This window comes from Anthonomus grandis, chromosome 14 (assembly GCF_022605725.1).
Source record: "Anthonomus grandis grandis chromosome 14, icAntGran1.3, whole genome shotgun sequence".
In the NCBI taxonomy this organism is placed as follows: Eukaryota; Metazoa; Arthropoda; class Insecta; order Coleoptera; family Curculionidae; genus Anthonomus; species Anthonomus grandis.
In genome coordinates this window covers 11,529,556-11,550,173 of record NC_065559.1, presented here as the reverse complement: position 1 = coordinate 11,550,173, position 20,618 = coordinate 11,529,556, and the positions used below count along the sequence as shown (strand labels likewise).

Here is a 20,618-nt window from a genome sequence, read left to right as displayed (position 1 = left end):
GCCAGACACTAGATGTCGCGACCAGTACTATTCATACAATATTAATTATTACATTATAAAAGCAAGAAAAAAAATAAAAACGCGACAAGGCTATTATTTATCATTGAATTATTTTACATATACAGATTGAGGAATCGACCATTTACTATTAATTGTTGGCGAACTATTTATAATTCGGGCTTGTAAATGGTCTTAAGATAACCCCAAAAATAAAAGTCATTTGGGGACAAATCTGGAGATCTAAGTGGCTAATTAATATCACCCATTCCACTAATGAAACTCTTTTACCAGAATAGCAATATGATTAGGAGAGCCGTCTTGTTAAAAACAGACCGATGCGATCCCAGGACTAAATTAGCGTGTATTTGAGTAGCAGGTAGAACTCGGTTTTGCAGCAGCTTAACGTATTTTTTTTGCTCATTTTCCAACAACTCAAGAATTATATTTTCTGAAAAGGAAGATTGATTTGAAAATAGAATATTTCGTAAAAAAAATATTTTCATTTGCTTTTTCCATCACGGTTTCATCAAAATTCCATTCTTCAAGTTTTGGAATATTTAAAACATTTGTGTCCATGTTTTTTACAAATACTTGTTAAAACAGTTTTAAAATCTATACCCAGTTCCTTTTTAACACTTCTACTTTATCATTTTAAATCTACTTGCAGGGCATAACAAACCATTTATTTGGAAGGGTATAGTCGTTCTTGCTCATGCATTATGACAATCTTCTTGAAAACAAAAGGATGTCTGAAAATGTTGAAGCACATTAACATTGTTTTTTTAACAAGGAATCGGTCTATTTCCAAATCTACGTAAAGACAAATTCCTACATGGTACTGCCGAATTGCCTCCACAAAAACCATTTAATAATTCGAACTCTTTCGAAAGGAGTATAAGCAGCCACACCGCAAAATAAGGCATGCCGATATTGTTATTTTTATTCTGTAAAAAGTAAAACACCAAATATCTCCCCGGTATTGCCGTTATTTCGGACAATGAGTAATCTTCAATTTCCCAACTTGTATATAGATATTTTGGTGTAGACTGGACATACTGTTTGGTAAAACTAGCAGAAGGGATATTCATATGTTTCTTTATCTAATGCCTTCTTTATATGTCTTTATATGTCTGGAGATTGTAGTAAGAAGTTCCTTTAGTCATGCAATAGTTATGTATGTAGTAAATATCTTATAATGGCTTAGGCTTCTTACGTATATTTGAGGATACGAGTCTCGCGAGTATTTGGGCGTTACTTTTAGACCTTATTACTTTAGTTTTATTACTTTGCCTCAATTTGAACAATTTCTTTGAAACTACTTGTATTTGTATTATTAACTATTCGAGATGGCTGACGCAAGAAATAAAAGAAAGGCTACTTAAGCTGCTCTTACATGGTTTGAAAACTATTTTCAAGCTATTAAGTCAAACAGAAATCTTTCTCAAATTGATTTGGTGGAACTCAAAATGCGTGCGCAAAAGGCTGATCAATTGTTGGAAGATTTTAACGCTGCTCAGTTAAAGATTGCCGCTACGGAGGCCGATATTGATTTTGATGAACATAACAGTGAGTCTGAACAATTTGAAAATAAATTCTACCGCATAACATCTGAAGCGAGCAAATTTTTAATTGACCAGATGCAGCCGCATTTTTTAACTCCAAACGTGGAAACTAATTCAGCATCTAATCTTAATTATGATCATTTAGCCAACATCAGATTGCCTCCAATAAACCTTCTAACGTTTGACGGTTCATATGACCAATGTTTTTTTTTAGAGACACTTTCAATTCTTTAATACATAGCAATTTCAAAGTAACACCAGCCAAAAAATGTCATTACTTGCGCCTCTCTCTAAAGGGTGTGGCAGCTGAAACTGTCTCATCACTTGAAATCTCTGACGCCAATTATGATGTAGCCTGAAACGTCTTAAATGAGAGATTCGAAAACAAACAGATTTTAGTCAGCAACGGCTATTTTTAATTTGCCATCTTTTTCACGTGAATCTGGACGTGGCCTTAGAGTCATACTTGACGGCTTACAGAAGCACATGGGCGCCTTGACGGTTTTAAAAATGCCCACAGAATATTGGGATGCCTTAATCTGTCATATTGTGATAGGTAAATTTGACAATGTGACTAGAAGAGCTTGGGATTCCAAAACCTTTATTGAAGAACTTGCTACTTACAAGGAACTTATAGATTTTTTAAAAGACAGATGCCGAATTTTAGAGTCTTTCGAAAATAGCTCTTTAAGAAACACTTTAAACAAAATAAAAAGGCCTCGCCAATCACACTCCAACTTTCACAAAAATACTTTTCAGTCCTTTGTCGCCACTAACAGTAATAAAAAATGCACGTTTTGTCAAAAGGAACATCTCATCTACACATGTCCTCAGTTTTTACAAATTTCTGCTATAGAAAAATTAAATAATTCTAAACAAATGAAGTTATGTATTAACTGCCTTTCTATAGGCCACGCAACTAAAAATTGTAGGTCGTCTGGAGGCAGAAAATGTGGAAAATTCCACCATACCCTTCTACATTTCAACAGAACCAATTCTGGGACTGTACAAACCAATAATAATAACACATCTACCTCTTCTTATTCCAATAGTACTGAGACTGACTTGAAAGACGTAGCCACAACCTCTTTGTCTACACATGTAATGCACACTCCTCTTATATACTCACCTTGTAGTTTAGTGGTAAATGAAAAACTTAATTGAAACAATGTATTATTATCCACTGCTATCATCAAAGTTTTTGACACTACATATAAGTCACTCCTAGACAGTGGAAGCAAATCCAATTTAATTTCAGAAAGACTTTGCAACTTGTTACAACTTTCTATTGAAAATATTAAACATTCTATCACTGGTATCAGTTAGAAAATTGAAACCATAAATTCTACAGTTTTTGCTAAAGTCCAATCCAATTTTTCTAACTTTGAGGCCAACATATCGTGTCTTGTACTTAAATCTATAACTGGAAATATTCCAGCTATATCCTTTGACTCCAGTATATTGCATATTCCCAAAAATATTGCATTGGCTGACCCCGATTTCAGCTCTGCAAAACCTATTGACTTACTGCTCGGAGCAGACATTTTCTGGAAACTGATCCATATTGGTCAAATAAAATTGAGTCGAGGACTTTTTTGCAAAAGACACATTTTGGATGGATTATTTCTGGTCCTTTACAAACTAATCTTAGTTCAAGCCTTTGCTCAAAGACACAGTGCTTTTTTACCACTTCAATTGACAATAAGCTAACTAAATTTTGGGAGGTAGAGGAATTTCCTAAAACTAAATACTTATCACCAGAGGAAACCTTTTGCAAGGAACAATTCTCTCAGCACACTTCTTAAGCCCCTGATGGTAAATTTGTAGTACATCTTCCACTTAAGGACTGATCATTGATCGTCTTGGGGACTCGAAGTTGACAGCTACAAGTCGTTTTTTAAATCTTGAAGGGAAACTGAATAAAAGCCCTGATTTAAAACCTACTTATCAAGATTTTATAACCAAATATGAAAAATTCGGTCACATGACCCTATCTGAGAATCAAAATGATACTTCTGGGTATTTTTTACCGTACCACTGTGTGCTTAAATTAAGCTCCACTACAACTAAACTACGGGTCGTTTTCGATGCTTCCTGTAAATCTGACTTAGGTTTTTCTTTAAACGATTTACTTATGGTCGGACCTAATGTCCAAAACAGTATTTTCTCAATTCTCTTACGGTATCGTATACATCCTGTAGTTTTCAGTGGTGACATTAAAAAAATGTATCGACATGTCTATGTAGCCCCTGAATATCGTAAGCTTCAGAGATTTCTTTGGCGTGCTAATATTAATGAGCCGATTTTAACTTACGATTTGTCCACTGTTACATACGGTACAGCCTCTGTTACATTTCTGGCTACTAGATCTTTGCAGGAAGTAGGCAAAATACATGCTAAAGACTATCCAAAGATTTCTAATATAATACAGCGTGATTTTTACGTTAATGATCTTTTAACTGGCACACAAACAGTCGATGAACTTAGACAAATTAAAGAAGACATCCATGATCTTCTTATGAAGTATGGATTTCCACTTAGGAAATGGGCTTCAAATGAGCCAACCTTAACTTTTGATTCCTCAATACATTCGATTTATTTTGACACAGATATTCCTTCTAAAACCTTGGGCCTTTTATGGAATCACATTTCTGTACGCTAGAATATAAAAGAGGTCCTACTGAGTCTAGCACTCGCGTAACAAAGCGTACAATTTTATCATCAAATGCCCAAATTTTTTACCCTCTTGGTCTACTTTCTTCTGTCACAATCTCGGCAAAAATCATCTTGCAATAGCTGTGGAAGCTTAAAATATTATGGGATGAATCGATTCAAAGGGATCTTTTCACAATCTGGTCATCTTACAGGACACAACTTGTGGAATTGAATAATCTTAAAATACCAAGACTAACTCTTTGCGGTAATCCTACTGAGCTGCAATTATATGGCTTCTCTAATGCTGCGGAGCCAGGTTATGGTGCCTGCGTGTACCTTTGTTCAAAGGATTCGTTAGGCAATTTTTCGTCTAAACTACACTGTGCAAAAACTAGAGCCTCTCCACTTAAAGAATTGACTATTCCTAGGCTTGAGCTTTGTGCAGCATTAGTCTTAGCAGAACTAGCTAAAACTGTGTTAACTTCAATACCCTCTACCTTGGACTCTAAGCACTACTGGTGTGACTCTACAATAGTACTTGCCTGGATTAGATCATCTCCTTATCGTCTAAAGACATTTATTGCTAATCGAATAGCTCAAATTCCATCCATGACTAATATTGATGAATGGAGATATATTAGAACCGCAGACAATCCAGCTGATCTACCTACTAGAGGAATTCCACCTTTAAGCTTGTTAAATTCGACTTTATGGTTTCATGGACCTCCTTGGCTGACTGAAGATGAGTGGCCAAACGACATAGTAGATTTATCAAATATTGATACTTGTGAATTACGAAATGACAATTCTTTTCATGTGTCCATCGAAAAACATAGGAATAATGACTTACTTACTTTAATTGACAAATTTTCTAATCTAACTAAACTGGTTCGTACTTTTGCCTTTGTGCTACTGATTATTCTAATAGCGAGCTTTCAACTTTGGAAATTGAGAATTCTTTGAATACACTTGTCAGCTTGGTACAAGCTTCGATATTTTCTGAAGAATTTAAAGCACTGAAGAATAATGATAAGTTCTCTAATAAATCCAAACTCCTTACCTTGAATCCTTTCTTTGACCACACTCTTAATCTTATTCGAGTTGGGGGTCGATGCAACAATCTAATTATGAATATCAAAAAAAACACCCTATAGTTTTGACCCCTAAACATAGACTTTTACTTTTGATCACACATTCTGAGGATATTAAGCTACTTCATGCTGGTCCACAACTTACATTGGCAACACTACGTGAAAACTTCTGACCAATCAATGGCAGAAACTTAATTAAAAAAACCATGACTGTTTAACTTGTTTTCGCTTTATTGTAAAATGGACAAAGTACCTTATGGGTAATTTACCCAAGACACGAATTACACCCTCTAGATCCTTTTCCGTGTCCAGTGTTGACTACGCAGGGCCCTTCTCCCTTAGGGATCGCAAAGGACGTAATTTTAGAACTAGTAAGGCATACATAGCATTGTTTGTGTGTTTTGCTACCAAAGCTATTCACCTAATGCTAGTAAGTGAACTTACTAGCGAATGTTTCTTAGCCGCTTTGTACAGATTTATGTCACGAAGAGGCAAGTGCATACAAATTTATTCTGATCAAGGGACAACATTCGTAGATGCATTAAATGAATTAAATGCGTTTCTCAAAGAACACTCTTCTATTATTTCGGATAAATTAGCAAATCAAGGTATACAATGCAAAGTATACAATGTATACCGCCTCGCGCTCCATACATTGGTGGGCTTTAGGAGTCCAGCGTTAAATCGGTAAAGTATCATCTTAAGCGTGTATTTGATAGCTTGTCATTAACTTTTGAAGATTTTTCTACAATAATCACTCAAATAGAAGCCTGTTTAAACTCCAGACCCTTATGTCCCCTTTTTGATAATCCGAATGATCCAAATCCTCTCACTCCTGCGCACTTTCTTATTGGTGAACCATTGACGACGTGCCCACAAGTTGATCTACTGGTAGTAGCAGAGAACAGACTATTAAAATACCAACATAGGCAACAAATTGTGCAACATTTTTGGTCTCGTTGGGTCAAGGAATGCATTGCAGAGCTCCAGATACGAACCAAATGGAAGCAGAATTACCCGCTCCTGAAACTAAGCGTTCTTGTGCTCATCATGGAGGATGGATTACCACCATTAAAATAGCGAACTGGCCGAGTGGTACATACATTTCCTGGAGGAGATGGTATTGTCCGAACAGTACTAGTGAGGACTGCTGCTGGCGAGTAAATTGCGCAACTTTATCTCCATTTAACCGACCCCGTAACTCTTACGGTTTCCGAGATCCCAATGGTCACCCTCGAATTTGGGACACCCTGTACAAGGGTGTTTTATATAGCATCAGATGAAGACGAAGTAGTAAGAGCTTGGGATTACTTAAATGAAAGTTGTTACTTTTGATACTTAATTGATATTTGGTCAGCGTGCTATAAAATTCTGAATAATACATGATAAATCTATTACATTAGAGGGAGTCTTATAAAAAAGATAAAATTAACTTAATTAAAATTTGTAATGAATTTTATTGCACATTAACACACTCTTGAGTATCAAAAATTAATTTTTTCCTTTAAATTAATCGACCTTTTAGCACTTTTCTTAATAACAAAACATGTTATCTAGGACATTCTGTATACCATCAGTAAATAAGAAGTGCATTCATAATTTTGTTTACTGGCAATTTAATATCAACTGGTAAACTGATTGCAATATAAAATAACATATTAAAAAAATGATAACGGAAGATTTATTAGGAGAATATTAATGTAACATCTTGTTGACTGCAAAATTCCGATATAAAATTGACCTTGTTAGGTTAAAAACCTTATCTAAGGACAAATGGTATTTTTTCAGATATGTACCAAATTAAATACAAGCTATATATTTATTTAAAAACAATTATGCAAAACATAGTTTTGTATTGTTTTTTTTCTTATACCAAATAAGTAAAAGTGATATAATTAACACCTAATAATACGTAATGAACGACAAATAATTGCAAATTCATTGTTTGCATCAGCGTTATTAAACGGTAAAAGTTCAAATGTGTAATTTTGATGAATACATGTATAAAGTCAGGCTAATGTTACTAAAAATATACACTTTTTTTATTATATGAAGTAAGGTTTGAATAATTTTTTTTTCCGGAAACGACATCAATTTAAAACTAAGTAGTTATTGATATATTTCAATCGTTTTAATTTATACCTATATCATATCATTATAGTATTAGCTTTGTAATATGTACAAAAAAAAACTAAAAAAAATCATACCAACCAATATTTTAAATGTACTAATGGTAGGGCGCATGTATTTGACCTCCTTACAGAAACCATTGTAATTAAAAATGCGAATTAGTTCAAAAATATTGGACAGTATGTCCTGCAAAATGTCCTTCTTTTTCCGCATTTTCATCTAATCCATAAATACAAGAAAATAATACAGTGATAATTTTTTGAATAAAAAAATCCGAATTTAAATTTTTGAATATAATAAAGGGTTTAGAAAAATACGAAACAGACTAAGTTTTAATTAAGTGAATGTATTGTTGTTTGTAGGAAAAATGATAAAACGTAGAAACTCTATTATTAAATCCCACAAAGAATCCACCTAAAGAATCGTAACATAATAACAGACAATAATGATTATTCCTTTCTAACCCTAACAAAAGACCAGAAGGATAAAAGATCAGAGCGAATTTTCTGCTCTGATTCGTATATTACAAATGGTATGCAGGCCCGGTTGAAATTCGACTCTTTGTCGAAGTGGATCTAAAGAAGTATATCTGCGTCAATTTATAATATGCCTTTTTGACGATTTTCTTTTGTAAAAATTGTTAAGCCATAATGGAAATCGTTACATTTGTTGGTTTAAGGGTGTGAGTTCCACAGAAATAAAATCAATTTTTTGATAAAACGCTATGGATAAGATTTTCAGATCAGTGTATTATATAATGCTCGAGATGCTCGAGTAAATTTAAGAAGATAATTATTTTATTGAAACTTGAAAGTTACTAATTGGTCTAGTTTAATACATACTGATCTGGCTTGATACAGTATGTAAACTAGCTGGAAACTAGCAAAATATGCAGACCAAGGAATGAAAAATATTTTAGTCTTTGGAATGTTTCTTTAACTAAGGATATCATATAGTTTTTTGGTATATAGTATTTTTAATATCTATCAGTAGGATTATTTATTTGCAAAATATTGAAACTAAACCAGTCTAAATTAATTTTTGACACTGTTAAGCAATAATTTATCCAAAACATAAAAATTTATGGTAGTATACCGGGGGATTATTATTGTATGACAATTTAAAAAAGTCAGATATAAAAAGTTTAAGTTAACAAAATGTACAGAAAAGTTAATAGAAAAGAAAAAGGCGTTATTGATAGCGTATGTGGTACACATGATACTCTTTTGCGAATAACATTTCGACATCGGTTTGGTATGTTCCTAATTACATTTTAAAGGTCGTTTTGCTTAATTTGTAGCTATTGCATACATTTTAACAACTCTTTTCTTATCTGAAATACTATTGCTTGATTTAAGACACGCTTTTTCAACAAATTCCAAACGTGCTCGATAGGTTTAACGTCAGGGAATTGTGCAGGTCATGGCAATACCTGAATATTGTGATGCTCTAAAAGTTTCTAGTGCTTCTTGCAACATGCGGATGTGCATTTTCGTACATAAGTACAACATTTTTACCGAATTTGTAGCGTGTGAATGAACATTGAGTTTCAGATGTTAATCCCGACATTCGTTTACCGTTAAAATCCCTTCAATGGGAAATATATTAGGTCAGAAACTTATCGAAATTCCAGCCCAAACTATTAAGGTTCCGCCTTAGTGTGAGTTAAGACTTGTCATTAACAATTTCTTGAATGGTTTGTAAGTCATGTTATCTGAAAAAAATATATATACCCGCATATAAAATAGACGTAATAAATTTTTATTTAATGCAAAGAGATACAGAATAAATTTAAAACTGTAGAAAAAAATATTAATATATTTGGAAAAAAACTGAAATATTTAAATTTATTTAGAGTCTATGCTGAATACAACTAACTAAATTGTTAAAGAACTAAAAATAAAATTTGACGTTTTAAATGTTTGAAGCAAAATAATAATTTGCTAACTCATCCTCAATAAATATTTACTTACGTCATCGTTGACAGTTAGCCATTTAAAGCTCTAAATTATAAATAACTTAATTTTGAAATGATAATATTATACCAAAATCTATCAGATAATTATGATTTATTTCCAATTTTACACTCCTCATTTAACTAACCCTTGCTTTCAATTAAAACTTACCCAGAATTCGCCGCCGATGTAGATTTCACACTCAAAATCCGGATCCTGGTGGCAAGATCCTTAAGGACTTGTGCATCTGTAACCAAAGGCATTTTGCTTCACTAAAGACTGATTCCACCTATACTGCCAAACACCACATAAAGACTGAACAAGTATGTGTATTTATTAGGTAACAGGATAATTATTTATTCAATTTTTTATCGCGGGTCTCCGGTTATCGCATTGAGTCGAGTAAGTTAAAGATAAACGTAATAGTTGTTATGTATTATTGAAACAATTGTTTTAAAATGCTTTTAATCGAACCTAAAAAAAAATGTTGTGATGTGGTAGGTGCGTGATATGGTGTTGATAGTAACAAAATTAGATTTTATATAAAATTTGCACGTAAAGTATAGGTTACATGAAGTTTGTTATACAAAGTGGACCTCAACTAGTGACGCTTCAGGATACCTTTGGAAATTTATTTGTCACATTTTTACAGAATTACTTAAGCCTTTATTATAAGGGTTTATGAACTTATTTTTTTTTTGAACATTATCTTCTTAAAATTGTTATTGAATCTTAAGCTCATGAGACTACTTAAGAAAGATTGCACTAAGTTCTAAACTTCTACCAATGTAGTTTCAATTTTCGGTAACTAAAAGAAATGTTTGTTTAAAAATGTTTATCGAATGTTCAGTATTAATATTTTCTGATAACACTAAAAATGTTTTACTTTTTAAATAGCTGTTGTTTACATAGTCTGAAAACCTAACTTCATTTTGATATAGGGATACTGGGAATATATTGGCCGTATGAGCACTTTTTTAGAATTTATTCACCTTTATTTAATTTTTTTTTCTTATTTTCTTTTTTCTCAATTTTTTTTTTTTTTAATGAACTCAAGCCAAATAAGATTCTATATGAAATATGTAATTCAAGTATAGGTATTACATGAAATAGACAAATAAATTTAGGCTAATCTTTGGTAATCTATAAATGTAAATATGTAACATAGAATCATTTAGCGGTATATTCTTAGGGTTTTTAAACTAAATTTATGTATTAAACTTTTTAAAATTTTCATTGAATGTTAAGTTTAATTATTTATCAAATGATCCGTAGCGATATTTTTTGAGGAGACAACAAATGTTTTTCTTTTTTAAAGACATATTATATAGACACTCCAAAAACTCAACTTAATTTTGACATCACTGGTAACACATTTTTTTGGGTATTGAGCACTCTATTTGACACCTTCACGGGTATAAGTTTAAATAGCACTAGTAGTAGAACATGTTAGCCACTCTTAAAACCAAGCTTAAGAAAGACCCAATCATTATTGCATAGCTGAGGCAAGAGGATAATGGCATAATAGGCAGAGGATGATGTAGCACGCAAATGTGGTAAGTACAAAAATGTTAATTTGCAGAAACTTTATTTTTAAAGTTTGACTATTCGTGGTATTAGATTCTTAATTAGCACATATTTTGTTTTTACATTTTTAAGTAAAATTATGGTGTTTTCAATTAAAACATTCAACTTTTTTTTTGTTTAAATTTATAATTAGGCTTGAAAAAATTTAATTAGAATCAACTGCCTGCACTTAACACATTTGTTGTGCTACATTAAGGGTAAGAGGGATGAAGTAACTACCAGTTTAATTCTAAAACAAAAGTTTTTATTACTTCATTACTTTATTACTTACTAGCTAAGTACATAATTATTGTTTAACTAAAAATGACTTAAGATTAGTAATATAACTTAAGATTAGTCATCAGATTTTGTTTTAATTAGTTTAGCAGAATTACCTGTTTGTGGAATTCCATTTTCAAAAGAAGCATAATCATCCGGTATTATTTTACGTTTTAATAGAGAAATTAAATCAGATTTCTTTTTTTGAGACACTGGAAGTCTAGATCTATATTTTGATTTTAAATCTACACATTTCCAGGTTTTCTTTTTTCCAGGCTTGCCTTTTTGAGTTATATCAATTTCTAGAAATTGTTCGTCGAAAAGGGCATATTTATAGAATATGGTAGATGGTTTTTCCTTTTGGAACCGAAACCATTTTACCTGCAGCCAGTTGACTTTTTCATTATTGCTGTTATGTGTGGTATTTGCAACAATATCGGACACCAATTGTTGTAGATCAAAAAAGTCATTAAACTCTAAAATATTGATAATGTATGGACGAGGCTTAATCCTTGCCATTAAAATTAAAAGAGCCCATTCACGGGTTGAATAGACTTTTTTGTGTTTCTGTGCCCTTTCTATAGTGGCATGCATCGAATCAGCCTCAAGGCAATGCCTAGACTCCATAAATTTTAGATCAATTATTTTAAGGTTCTCGATTTTGTTTAATGCGTAAAGCATTGCTGCAGCCACATTTGTGTTACGATTTTGGCCACCAGCAGTATCGGAAAATTATGCTACATGAGTTTTTTTTTATGGTAAACACAAGCACAAGAGGAAATTCCTATGTCACTCTTGGAGTGGTGCTTGCGCGAAGATATTTGTGGGCATTTATATTGAATCGCCGTAGGTTGTATGCGTCGGGAAATATGTGAGGTGGAAGCCCGTTCCACAAAGAAGATGTTCTCCAGATGAATGAGTCCCGATACAGCGACGTCCTTGGGGTAGGCAGGTGGACTCGATGTTGATGAGCCGCAACTGCTAGACGCGTCCTTCTTGCCGGAACAGCCCTGGGTGGAATCAGGCCTGCCAGCTTAGAGGAGCACTTACCGTGATAATAACGGTAGAATAAACAGAGATCAGCCACCTTTCTTCTGTGCTCCAGACTATCCAGACTCTTTGTCAGTTCTGGTTTGTCGATAAGACGAATAGCTCTCTTCTGTATAGAATCCAGCAGGTTTATACTATGTTTGGGTGCAGAGCTCTAGACATGCGAGCAATACTCGAGGGAAGGGCGTATTTGAGCCTTATAAAGAGTCAGCAGCTGTTTTGGTGTATACAGGTTTTTCGTTTTGAAAAGCACCCGGAGTTTTTTGGAAGCCGCCCTGGCGACCTCGGCAACGTGGTCATTCCAGGACACACTGTTGGTGACCTCGACTCCTAGAAGATGTAAAGATGATTTCATTGGCAATGTTTTCCCTGCCATAACCAGCTCCGGGACACCAAGGTTAGTCTTCATCGTAAATACTGCAGCCTGCGTTTTTTTAGCGTTAAAATTGACCAAATTGTTATCCCCCCACTCCAAGATTGCTCTAATATCGTTGTTGGTTGAAGCTACTTGTTGTTGCCTAAGATTCTGAGAACTTGCAGTTGTCGTTGGTTTTGGCGAGTTTGACTTAAATGTGAAAATAAGTGTGCTATCGTCCGCAAAGCTGTAGATTGGATTGACAGTGGTTCCTAGCAAATCGTTGATATATAACAAGAAAAGGGTGGGGGATAGAATGCATCCTTGAGGGACTCCAGCGTTAATGTTAAAATTTGTCGGAGAGGTATCCATCCTCAATTCCTGTCATACGAAAGGAAATATTGAATTTCAAAAAGATGAGACTGAGGAACAGCAAGATTTTGAAGAATAAGTCAGTGAAGAGGAGAACACAATACCGGGCGCAGTACATGAACTAAACTCTTTAACTGCATCAAAACAAACTGATGATAAATCAAGTCAATCATCCGTTACTCAAAGGCTAGTGAAACGAATTGAGCAAACACCCAAAATGGCTAAAAAAGAACAGCTTCTCAAAAAAGGACACCTTCGGCATCTTCTCAGTTAATGGAGTACTTAATCAAAGAAAAATCGGAAAAACCTGCTACATCAACGTCGACGCCAACACATCCCGTTGACGCATTTTTAGGTGGTATAAGTGCTACTTTAAAAACGTTTAACTCGTACGATTTACTCTTAGCAAAAAAAGAAATATTTGATGTTGTTCAAAAAATATGAAATGCGAATGATTAAGGCGTCGGCACAGACATCTGGGACATTATCCAGTGAACATCCAAGTGGATCTTCAGGAATATACCGTGAAAGCCATTTGATATCTCGCAGTAATACGACACAAGAATCATCTTCAAATATGTCTCCAGAAAGCCACTATACAAATTTGACATCTCCCTGTGATATATCGCAAACACAAACATCCTTTCCAAATACACTCCGATCATTTTTTGGTAATTATCAGCAGGAATAAACACATAGATTGTACGAGTATAAAAACATTGTATTTAGATAAAGTAGATTACCTTTCAAAAATAAGAGTTGATGTAAGAAAAAAAATTGTATACCTACTGTATTGTATGATTTTTTTTTCATAAATAAAAATTAAAAAATTAATAATAAAAAAACTTAAAAACTATAAATAAAATAATATTTAATTATAATAATAATTTAAAAATAAAAAAATTAAAATATAATTTAAAAAATAATAAAATTAAAACTTTACGTTTTTTTTTCATAAATAAAAATTGTTTTATTTTTACTTACCTCAAACAAACTGCTAAGCGTTCCCTTGGTGTAATAGCTTTTCTCCAATGAGTGTGTTGTTTTATTAAATGCCTTTCTATTTTATGAAGCAACATATTCAAAAAATTTTGTTTCATCATCCTTATATAGAATTATAAATTCTCCTTCAGTTTCTCGTTTCATCCAAGCTTTATGTACCCATTTTCGTTTCTTTATTTGATTTTCTTCCTCTTCCTCTTCCAGAGCTATGGCAATAATAGCCAATTCTTTATCAGTAAAAAAAGCCATCTGAAAAAATTTCTGATATTTCTACGTACGTGATCGGTACGGACTACAGACGGATGTTTATGAGTTGTTACCACTGAGCCGCACAGATAGCACTTATGCTGAACTGATACGGCACTGATACAGAACTGATGTGTGTAAATAGTCCTTAAATCAATTCTTGTACCATTTAAGTTATCGCTAGCATACTCTCTTTAAAATTAATTATTAAGAATTTAAAATTATTATAATATCACAATAATTATGATTAGATGAAAACATTTGTATTCAAAATGTAATTGTTAACTTTTTATATTTATGTTGTTTTATTTGTACTACTTAAATAGTATATAAAATCCAAATAACTAGTCAAAAAAATCATAATAACAGCTTAAATTTAACTACCAAAAAACAAATATAAAAGAGAAAACTTAACTTAAACTAGTTTAGTACTTGGAAGTAAGCCATTTAGTTAGAAGCTATATTCTGGCAAATTAAAATTACTCAACAGAATTATTATTGAATTGTATAATAAGGCCAAAGAAAAAATATTATTTTGAATATTCAAATTTATTTAAAGATTTTCCGGAATATTCAACTTAATTGTTGACACAGCGTATTTTTCTTTAATTGCTAACAAAACTGCAATAATAAAATAACATCAATTAATAAAAGTGTGACCACTAGATTTCTCTATCCCAATTATGAAGGTTAGGTAAGAAATTAAATATCCAATAGATATCTTGAGCTTAATGTGTATGATATTAAAGAAAGTGGGTATTTGGCTGTTAAAAGGCTTGGGTGACCCTATTACTAACATGACTTATCAGATATTTACATTTTAAGGTAAAAAAAGGTTTCCCTGAGAATAAAATGAAATAAAGTTAAAAATTATCACTATAATTTGAATGTATAGTAACTCTTAATTATTTATATTACCTTCAGGATAAAACTGATTTCATAATGAGATTATAATAAGACACCTTGTAGATTTATTATAAAGTCGATATATCCAAACGAACGAATTTTTTTTGCAACATGCCGAAAATATAAAAGCCAAACTAAAACAGATTGCTTGTCAAAGTGCGCCTTCAATAATAAGTTCGTGTCGAGGCGACATCATTCATTTTCGGGGGAGAACGTATAAGAAAATTACAACATAATTCGTCAAAAATCGGTAAAATTTATTTGTATTACAGGAAAATTGTAGGTGTAGCTGCGTAAATCTACGTGTGAGCGTACTGAGCTACGTATCTGATGACTAGATGAAAAATTATACCAGAAAATATAGCTGACAGCTTAACATTAATCTTGTGTTGCGTGAGGAAACATTTTTTTACTTACAGCGTGAAGATTTTTAAGAGCTACAATGTGATATATTTAATATTAAAAGAACGAAGAAGAATGGTTAAAAACAATATATAATACTGATAACATCTCAGCAATGCGAAGGGATATATATTTACCATTTTCAAACATTAACCTTCACCTATCGCGTTAACAGACTAGTATCAAGAATTTAGTTATTATATGCGATAACCTTATTAGGTTCCTTCATAATGTAGTTATATTATTACTTCATACTATTATTTCGAACTGAACTTTAGCTATCAATTGGCCTTCCAGCGGCGACGCGGCTCTTTATATACTCGGCTGACCATAGTTCCGGAAGAATCCCTGAACCTCCACGTGTCTCCAAAAACGTCATGCGGTGTGTCTGTTTATGTCACCGCTATAATTCCAGAATGAATAGCTGGTATTCGCGAGGGTGCCACTATTGTCACAATACGCTTGGAAAAATAAGCAAAAAAAAAGGTTTGGCTTAAAAAACTTTGGTTTTTTATAACTTTTAAGTTTAACCTACTAGCTTATTACGTGATTTTACACCAATAACTCATGTAATATATTTTTAGCTGAACGTGGTGGAAAAACCACCAAATCCGCACAAGCCGGCTGTGAACGATTTGCATGACAAGAATTTCCCAGACAATACTCCCAGAGAAAAAAAAATTCAAATATTTGCCAAGGATTGTTCCTATTTAATTTAATATTTATTTTATTTTTGCAATTAATATACTATTTTAAATATATTATTCTTCAGGTACATATTATCTATAGTTAAATTATGTTTGAATACAATGTCTACTAGTGTTTTCAATTTAATCTCGTTTATTGTTAAAAAAAACAAATAACAATATATTTTATCAATATAATATTTACTCTTACCAACTAGGTCTTTGTGCTATTAAAAACGTAATTTTATGGAATCAGAAACAAAATAAAAATTTTTGCAGTCGTATGGATAAGTCCTACTGGCAACATATTTTGATATTATATAATCAAATAAGAATTTAAAGTTTTAGGCTGCTCCTACATTGGAAGTGGAATTTCTTTAGACTTGACGGTCTGAGCGGGTCTGAATGGGTCTGACCGAGTCTGACGAAAAGAAACACACATGCGCCGTATTCCCTCCTACACTAGAGCCAGTTGTCGTGCCGGGAAGAAGCGACGGGTCTAAACTGGTCTGACAACAACCAAAATAGTTTGTTTTTCTCCCAGTTGGTTCGTGTTTAATGTTCCCATTTGGCTCGTGTTTATAAATCATAATAATTGTTGTTATGATGGTAGACAAAGGAAACTTGATTGAGTTAGTACGTAAGAGAGTGGCTTGTGGGACCAGAGGGACAAAAATTACCACAACCTCGATTTAAGGGGAAAGCTGTGGGATGAAGTTGTTAGAGAGCTTGGAATTAAAGGTAATAAGTTTATTATTACTAATTAATATAATTATTAACTTATTTATAAATAAATATGTATATACAGGGTGCCCCGTAATTATTAACGACCAAAATTTTATCATGCTATAATGTAGGTAAAAAAAAACAAACATTTTCATCATATAATGTTTAATTCCATAGTGCAGTATTCTGTCTGCCTCGCTGTATCTAAAGTTTATCGCTTATTGTAAACGTTGAAGACCATTTCATTCTGCCACGAAAGACTTCCAGGACCATTGAAGTAATCATTGTAGAAATTTCTCGCCTCTTGTGCAGCAACAGATCCTCTCTGTTAAATCGTCGTCCGCCAAGATCTAGTCTTTCATGTTTTTGGTGGTATTCCTGTAGAGCGTCTTTAAGCACTCGCTGATTTAGTGTAATATTCTCTTTCTTAATAATCAAATTATGCAGAAGGCACATGCATTTGATTATTTTCTCAGCTTTTTCTACCTCTGTTTCAATGGCTTTGTAGAGTAATCTCCATTTTGCAGTTAAAATTCCAAATGCGCATTCTATACAACTTCTGCACCGTGACATTCGATAGTTGAAAACGCGCTGTGCTTCGTTCATTTTTCTTTGACTGAATGGTTTCATTAAAAAAGTCTTTAAAGGGTACGCATCATCACCGACTAGAACAAATGGAACCAGAGTGTCACTGTCATCGATTGGTGAAGAAGCTGGCAACGATTCAGTGCAATTTTCAAAAAAAGTTGAGATTATAGAAGCTTCGAATACGCCCCCGTCACTTTGCTTTCCGAAGGCTCCAACGTCAATGAATATTAATTTACACCGAGCGTCTGCTACAGTTGCTACACTGTGAAGATTAACAGAGAAAAATTGTTTATAGTTGTAAAACATGGTACCACTTTTCCGAGGAGCATTGATTTTAACATATTTGCCGTCTATGCAACCGGCATAGTTAGGAAAGTTCCACATGTCCTTAAATTCTGCAGCAACTTCAAAAAATCTTTCTCGATTTGGAACCGGTAAATGGATTGGAGCTAATTGGTTCCAAATAGCATCAGCAGTTTCTTTTACGATTTTACCCACGGTGTAGTTGTTCATGCGAAATGTTTCGCTCAGAGCTTCAAAGGAAAGACCTGTTGATAGATACCTAAAATAAAAAAAAAAATATTCAGAAATATTATAGTAAAACAGACATGAGCTAAGAGAAAAGTATATTTAAGTTTATAGCCTTAAAATAAATAACCTGTACAATACATGTGTTTTTATATTAAGTATCATTTTATTGTTATTTATACAACTCCTTGTTTCAGGAGATATGGCCCGCAAGAGTTAGGAGTTGCTGAGAGATATGTTACGCAAGAAAATTAAGGAAAACTGTTGTGCGTCAAGTGCTGCTGCCAAGTCCAAGTGGGTTTATTTTGATTCATTGAGCTTCTTGCTTCCTATGATGAAGCCAAGAGCTACTTCAGAAAATCTTCCTGCGTCTCAAGTAGCAAATACACTGATGGACATGGAATTAGGTGAAATTGATGAAACTCAGAAATCAGGCGAAACTCCTCGATCACAACATGACTTTGACGTCCACACTGAAGATAAAAATGTTGATGAGCCTGAGGAACTTACACAAGTAAACAAAGCTCCACAACCTACTACCACCTCCTCGACAGAAGAGAGTAAGCCCCGGACCAAGGAGAAAGCAAAGCCAAAATATTCAAAACGAGACACTAAAGTTAGAAAGAAGAAAAGTGCAATTGCTGGAATCTCGTTTTTCGGTATCACAACCCACTACTTCAGCAGACGAGGATGACGACATATCATTTTTCAAAAGTTTACTTCGTTTGCTCAAACAATTACCACTCCTAAAACGAATGAAATTACGATCAAATATTTTGAATTGTGTCATCGCTGAGCTTGAATCACTAGAACCAAGCAACACACCATGGACATTGCCATTGACAGTTTTACCTCACCCTCCACGAAATTACACAGGATACTACCCCAATCAATAGTATGCATCCAGTCCTTCGGATACATCAAGCTCTATTCTTTCTCCATGCCAACCAGAAAATTCCGAACAAGCAGAATCTCAAAATATCTCAATTACCTTGCGAAACTTAATTTAATTTTTTTACAATTTAATTTGTTGAAATAAATATGTTCTAACTTACCTTTTGCCGAAATTGTATTAGACTCGGTATTAAAGTAACTTACCTCAACAAAATCGATAGTTTTTCTGCTGGCTCTATACAATTCCTGAAGTTACTCCACTTCTGTATGTCCCCTTTTATGTCTGACAAGATGTAGTCAAACGTTTCAACGGTCATTCTCTGATATTTTTTAAATTTGTCTGGATAACCACGCATAAGTAAGCAGCTTAAGTAGTATTCGCTTTGCCTGTGGTCTTCATTAAACTCATGAACCCACTTTCTCGTGTGTTTATTGAGTAGTAAATGTTGATCCATTAATATAAAATCAAAAAGTTCCTCGTCCATTTTTAAATTCAGATAATCACAACTAGGGCAAGAACTTCCTTTCTCGTCGAGAGCTCACACTGTACTGCATCCTGAAACCACTTGCAGTGTAAAAGCGCAGGGTCTGGTCGGGATGTGTCTGGTCTGGTCTGATTTGGCCGGGTTGGCTGACCAGATCCCATCTGCCTCCAATGTAGGAGCAGCCTTAGGATGTTGTTTATAGAGGTATAACAAGAGTTATAGGTACGTAAAGAGAAAAGGGTGTAGATTTCATTTTTTCGAAAACATAAAACAAAAAATTTCGTAGAAAAAAGACATTAAGAGAACATATAAGGATTAAAGTAAAATACAATGGACTCTTTAAATTGATCCGAAGATGAGAAAAAAAACATTAGATAAATAAAATATCACGTTTTAATTATCAATTAATTAAAAAATAATTAAATAAAAAGAGGTTGTAGTAACATTTTTCTCTTTTTTTAATTTTTTATTATTTTAATTAATTATATATACAGTGCTGCTCTTAATTGGATAAAGGGTTTCGAAAGGCTGCCATTTTGCTATGGGTAGATTACTTCTACCCTTAATATTCTTAGATCTATTAAACGATCATTGATTAAATGATTATTAAATGACTTAATATTCTAGAACCATAAAGCATTCAGTGGTAGCTTTCAAACGATGTATCGCATGACCTACCTTTTTATTTAATTTATTTTTTTTTAAATTGGATCATGCCGCCATTTTTGCAAAATAAGCCAATGACCAAAAAGTAGTATTTAGGTTGCTAATGATGTGTGCAAAATTTTAAACTTTTATTTAAACGCATTCAAAAGAAAAGAGAGGGGGGACAACTAAGAGCTACACTGTACAGCACTGTATAGGAGCTTACACTTTATCTTATGTTTTTTTATCTATAGGCAAATGTTTATTGCATTTTGGATTAATCCTTTTTTATATACTTTTAAGCTTTAACACAAAATAGTAAAATCTAAGTTTTGACTTTCGTTTTATTAATTTTAAATTTAGCAGGACGTTTCGGTTGGGAGGTATCTCCAACCGTTATCAAAAATAATAACTATTCTGCAGGCTTTTATACTAGAGGTGTGTGTAAACACGTGTGATGTCTGATCATTCTTTATATTACAATATTAACACTGG

General features: G+C 33.2%; 1 protein-coding gene and 1 long non-coding RNA gene across 3 annotated transcripts in view; one reads left to right on the top strand and one right to left on the bottom strand.

Annotated features, from left to right (window-relative positions):
* The window catches only part of LOC126744589 (transketolase-like protein 2), a 41,822-nt gene extending 32,109 nt beyond the window's left edge, over positions 1–9,713 (bottom strand). Inside the window, exon 1 of the mRNA XM_050452089.1 lies at positions 9,565–9,713. Within this exon, the coding sequence (XP_050308046.1) occupies positions 9,565–9,656 (92 nt within the window). The 5' untranslated portion in view covers positions 9,657–9,713. The remainder of the gene's footprint in view (positions 1–9,564) is intronic.
* Positions 9,570–19,153, top strand: LOC126744596 (uncharacterized). Of its 2 annotated transcripts, none has more exons than XR_007663241.1 (5): positions 9,570–9,716; positions 15,869–16,057; positions 16,156–16,343; positions 16,606–16,998; positions 18,297–19,153. It is a non-coding gene; the product is annotated as an uncharacterized LOC126744596 (long non-coding RNA). The 2 variants fall into 2 exon arrangements; XR_007663240.1 differs by having other exon boundaries at positions 16,600–16,998.
* Positions 19,154–20,618: the final 1,465 nt, after the last annotated feature.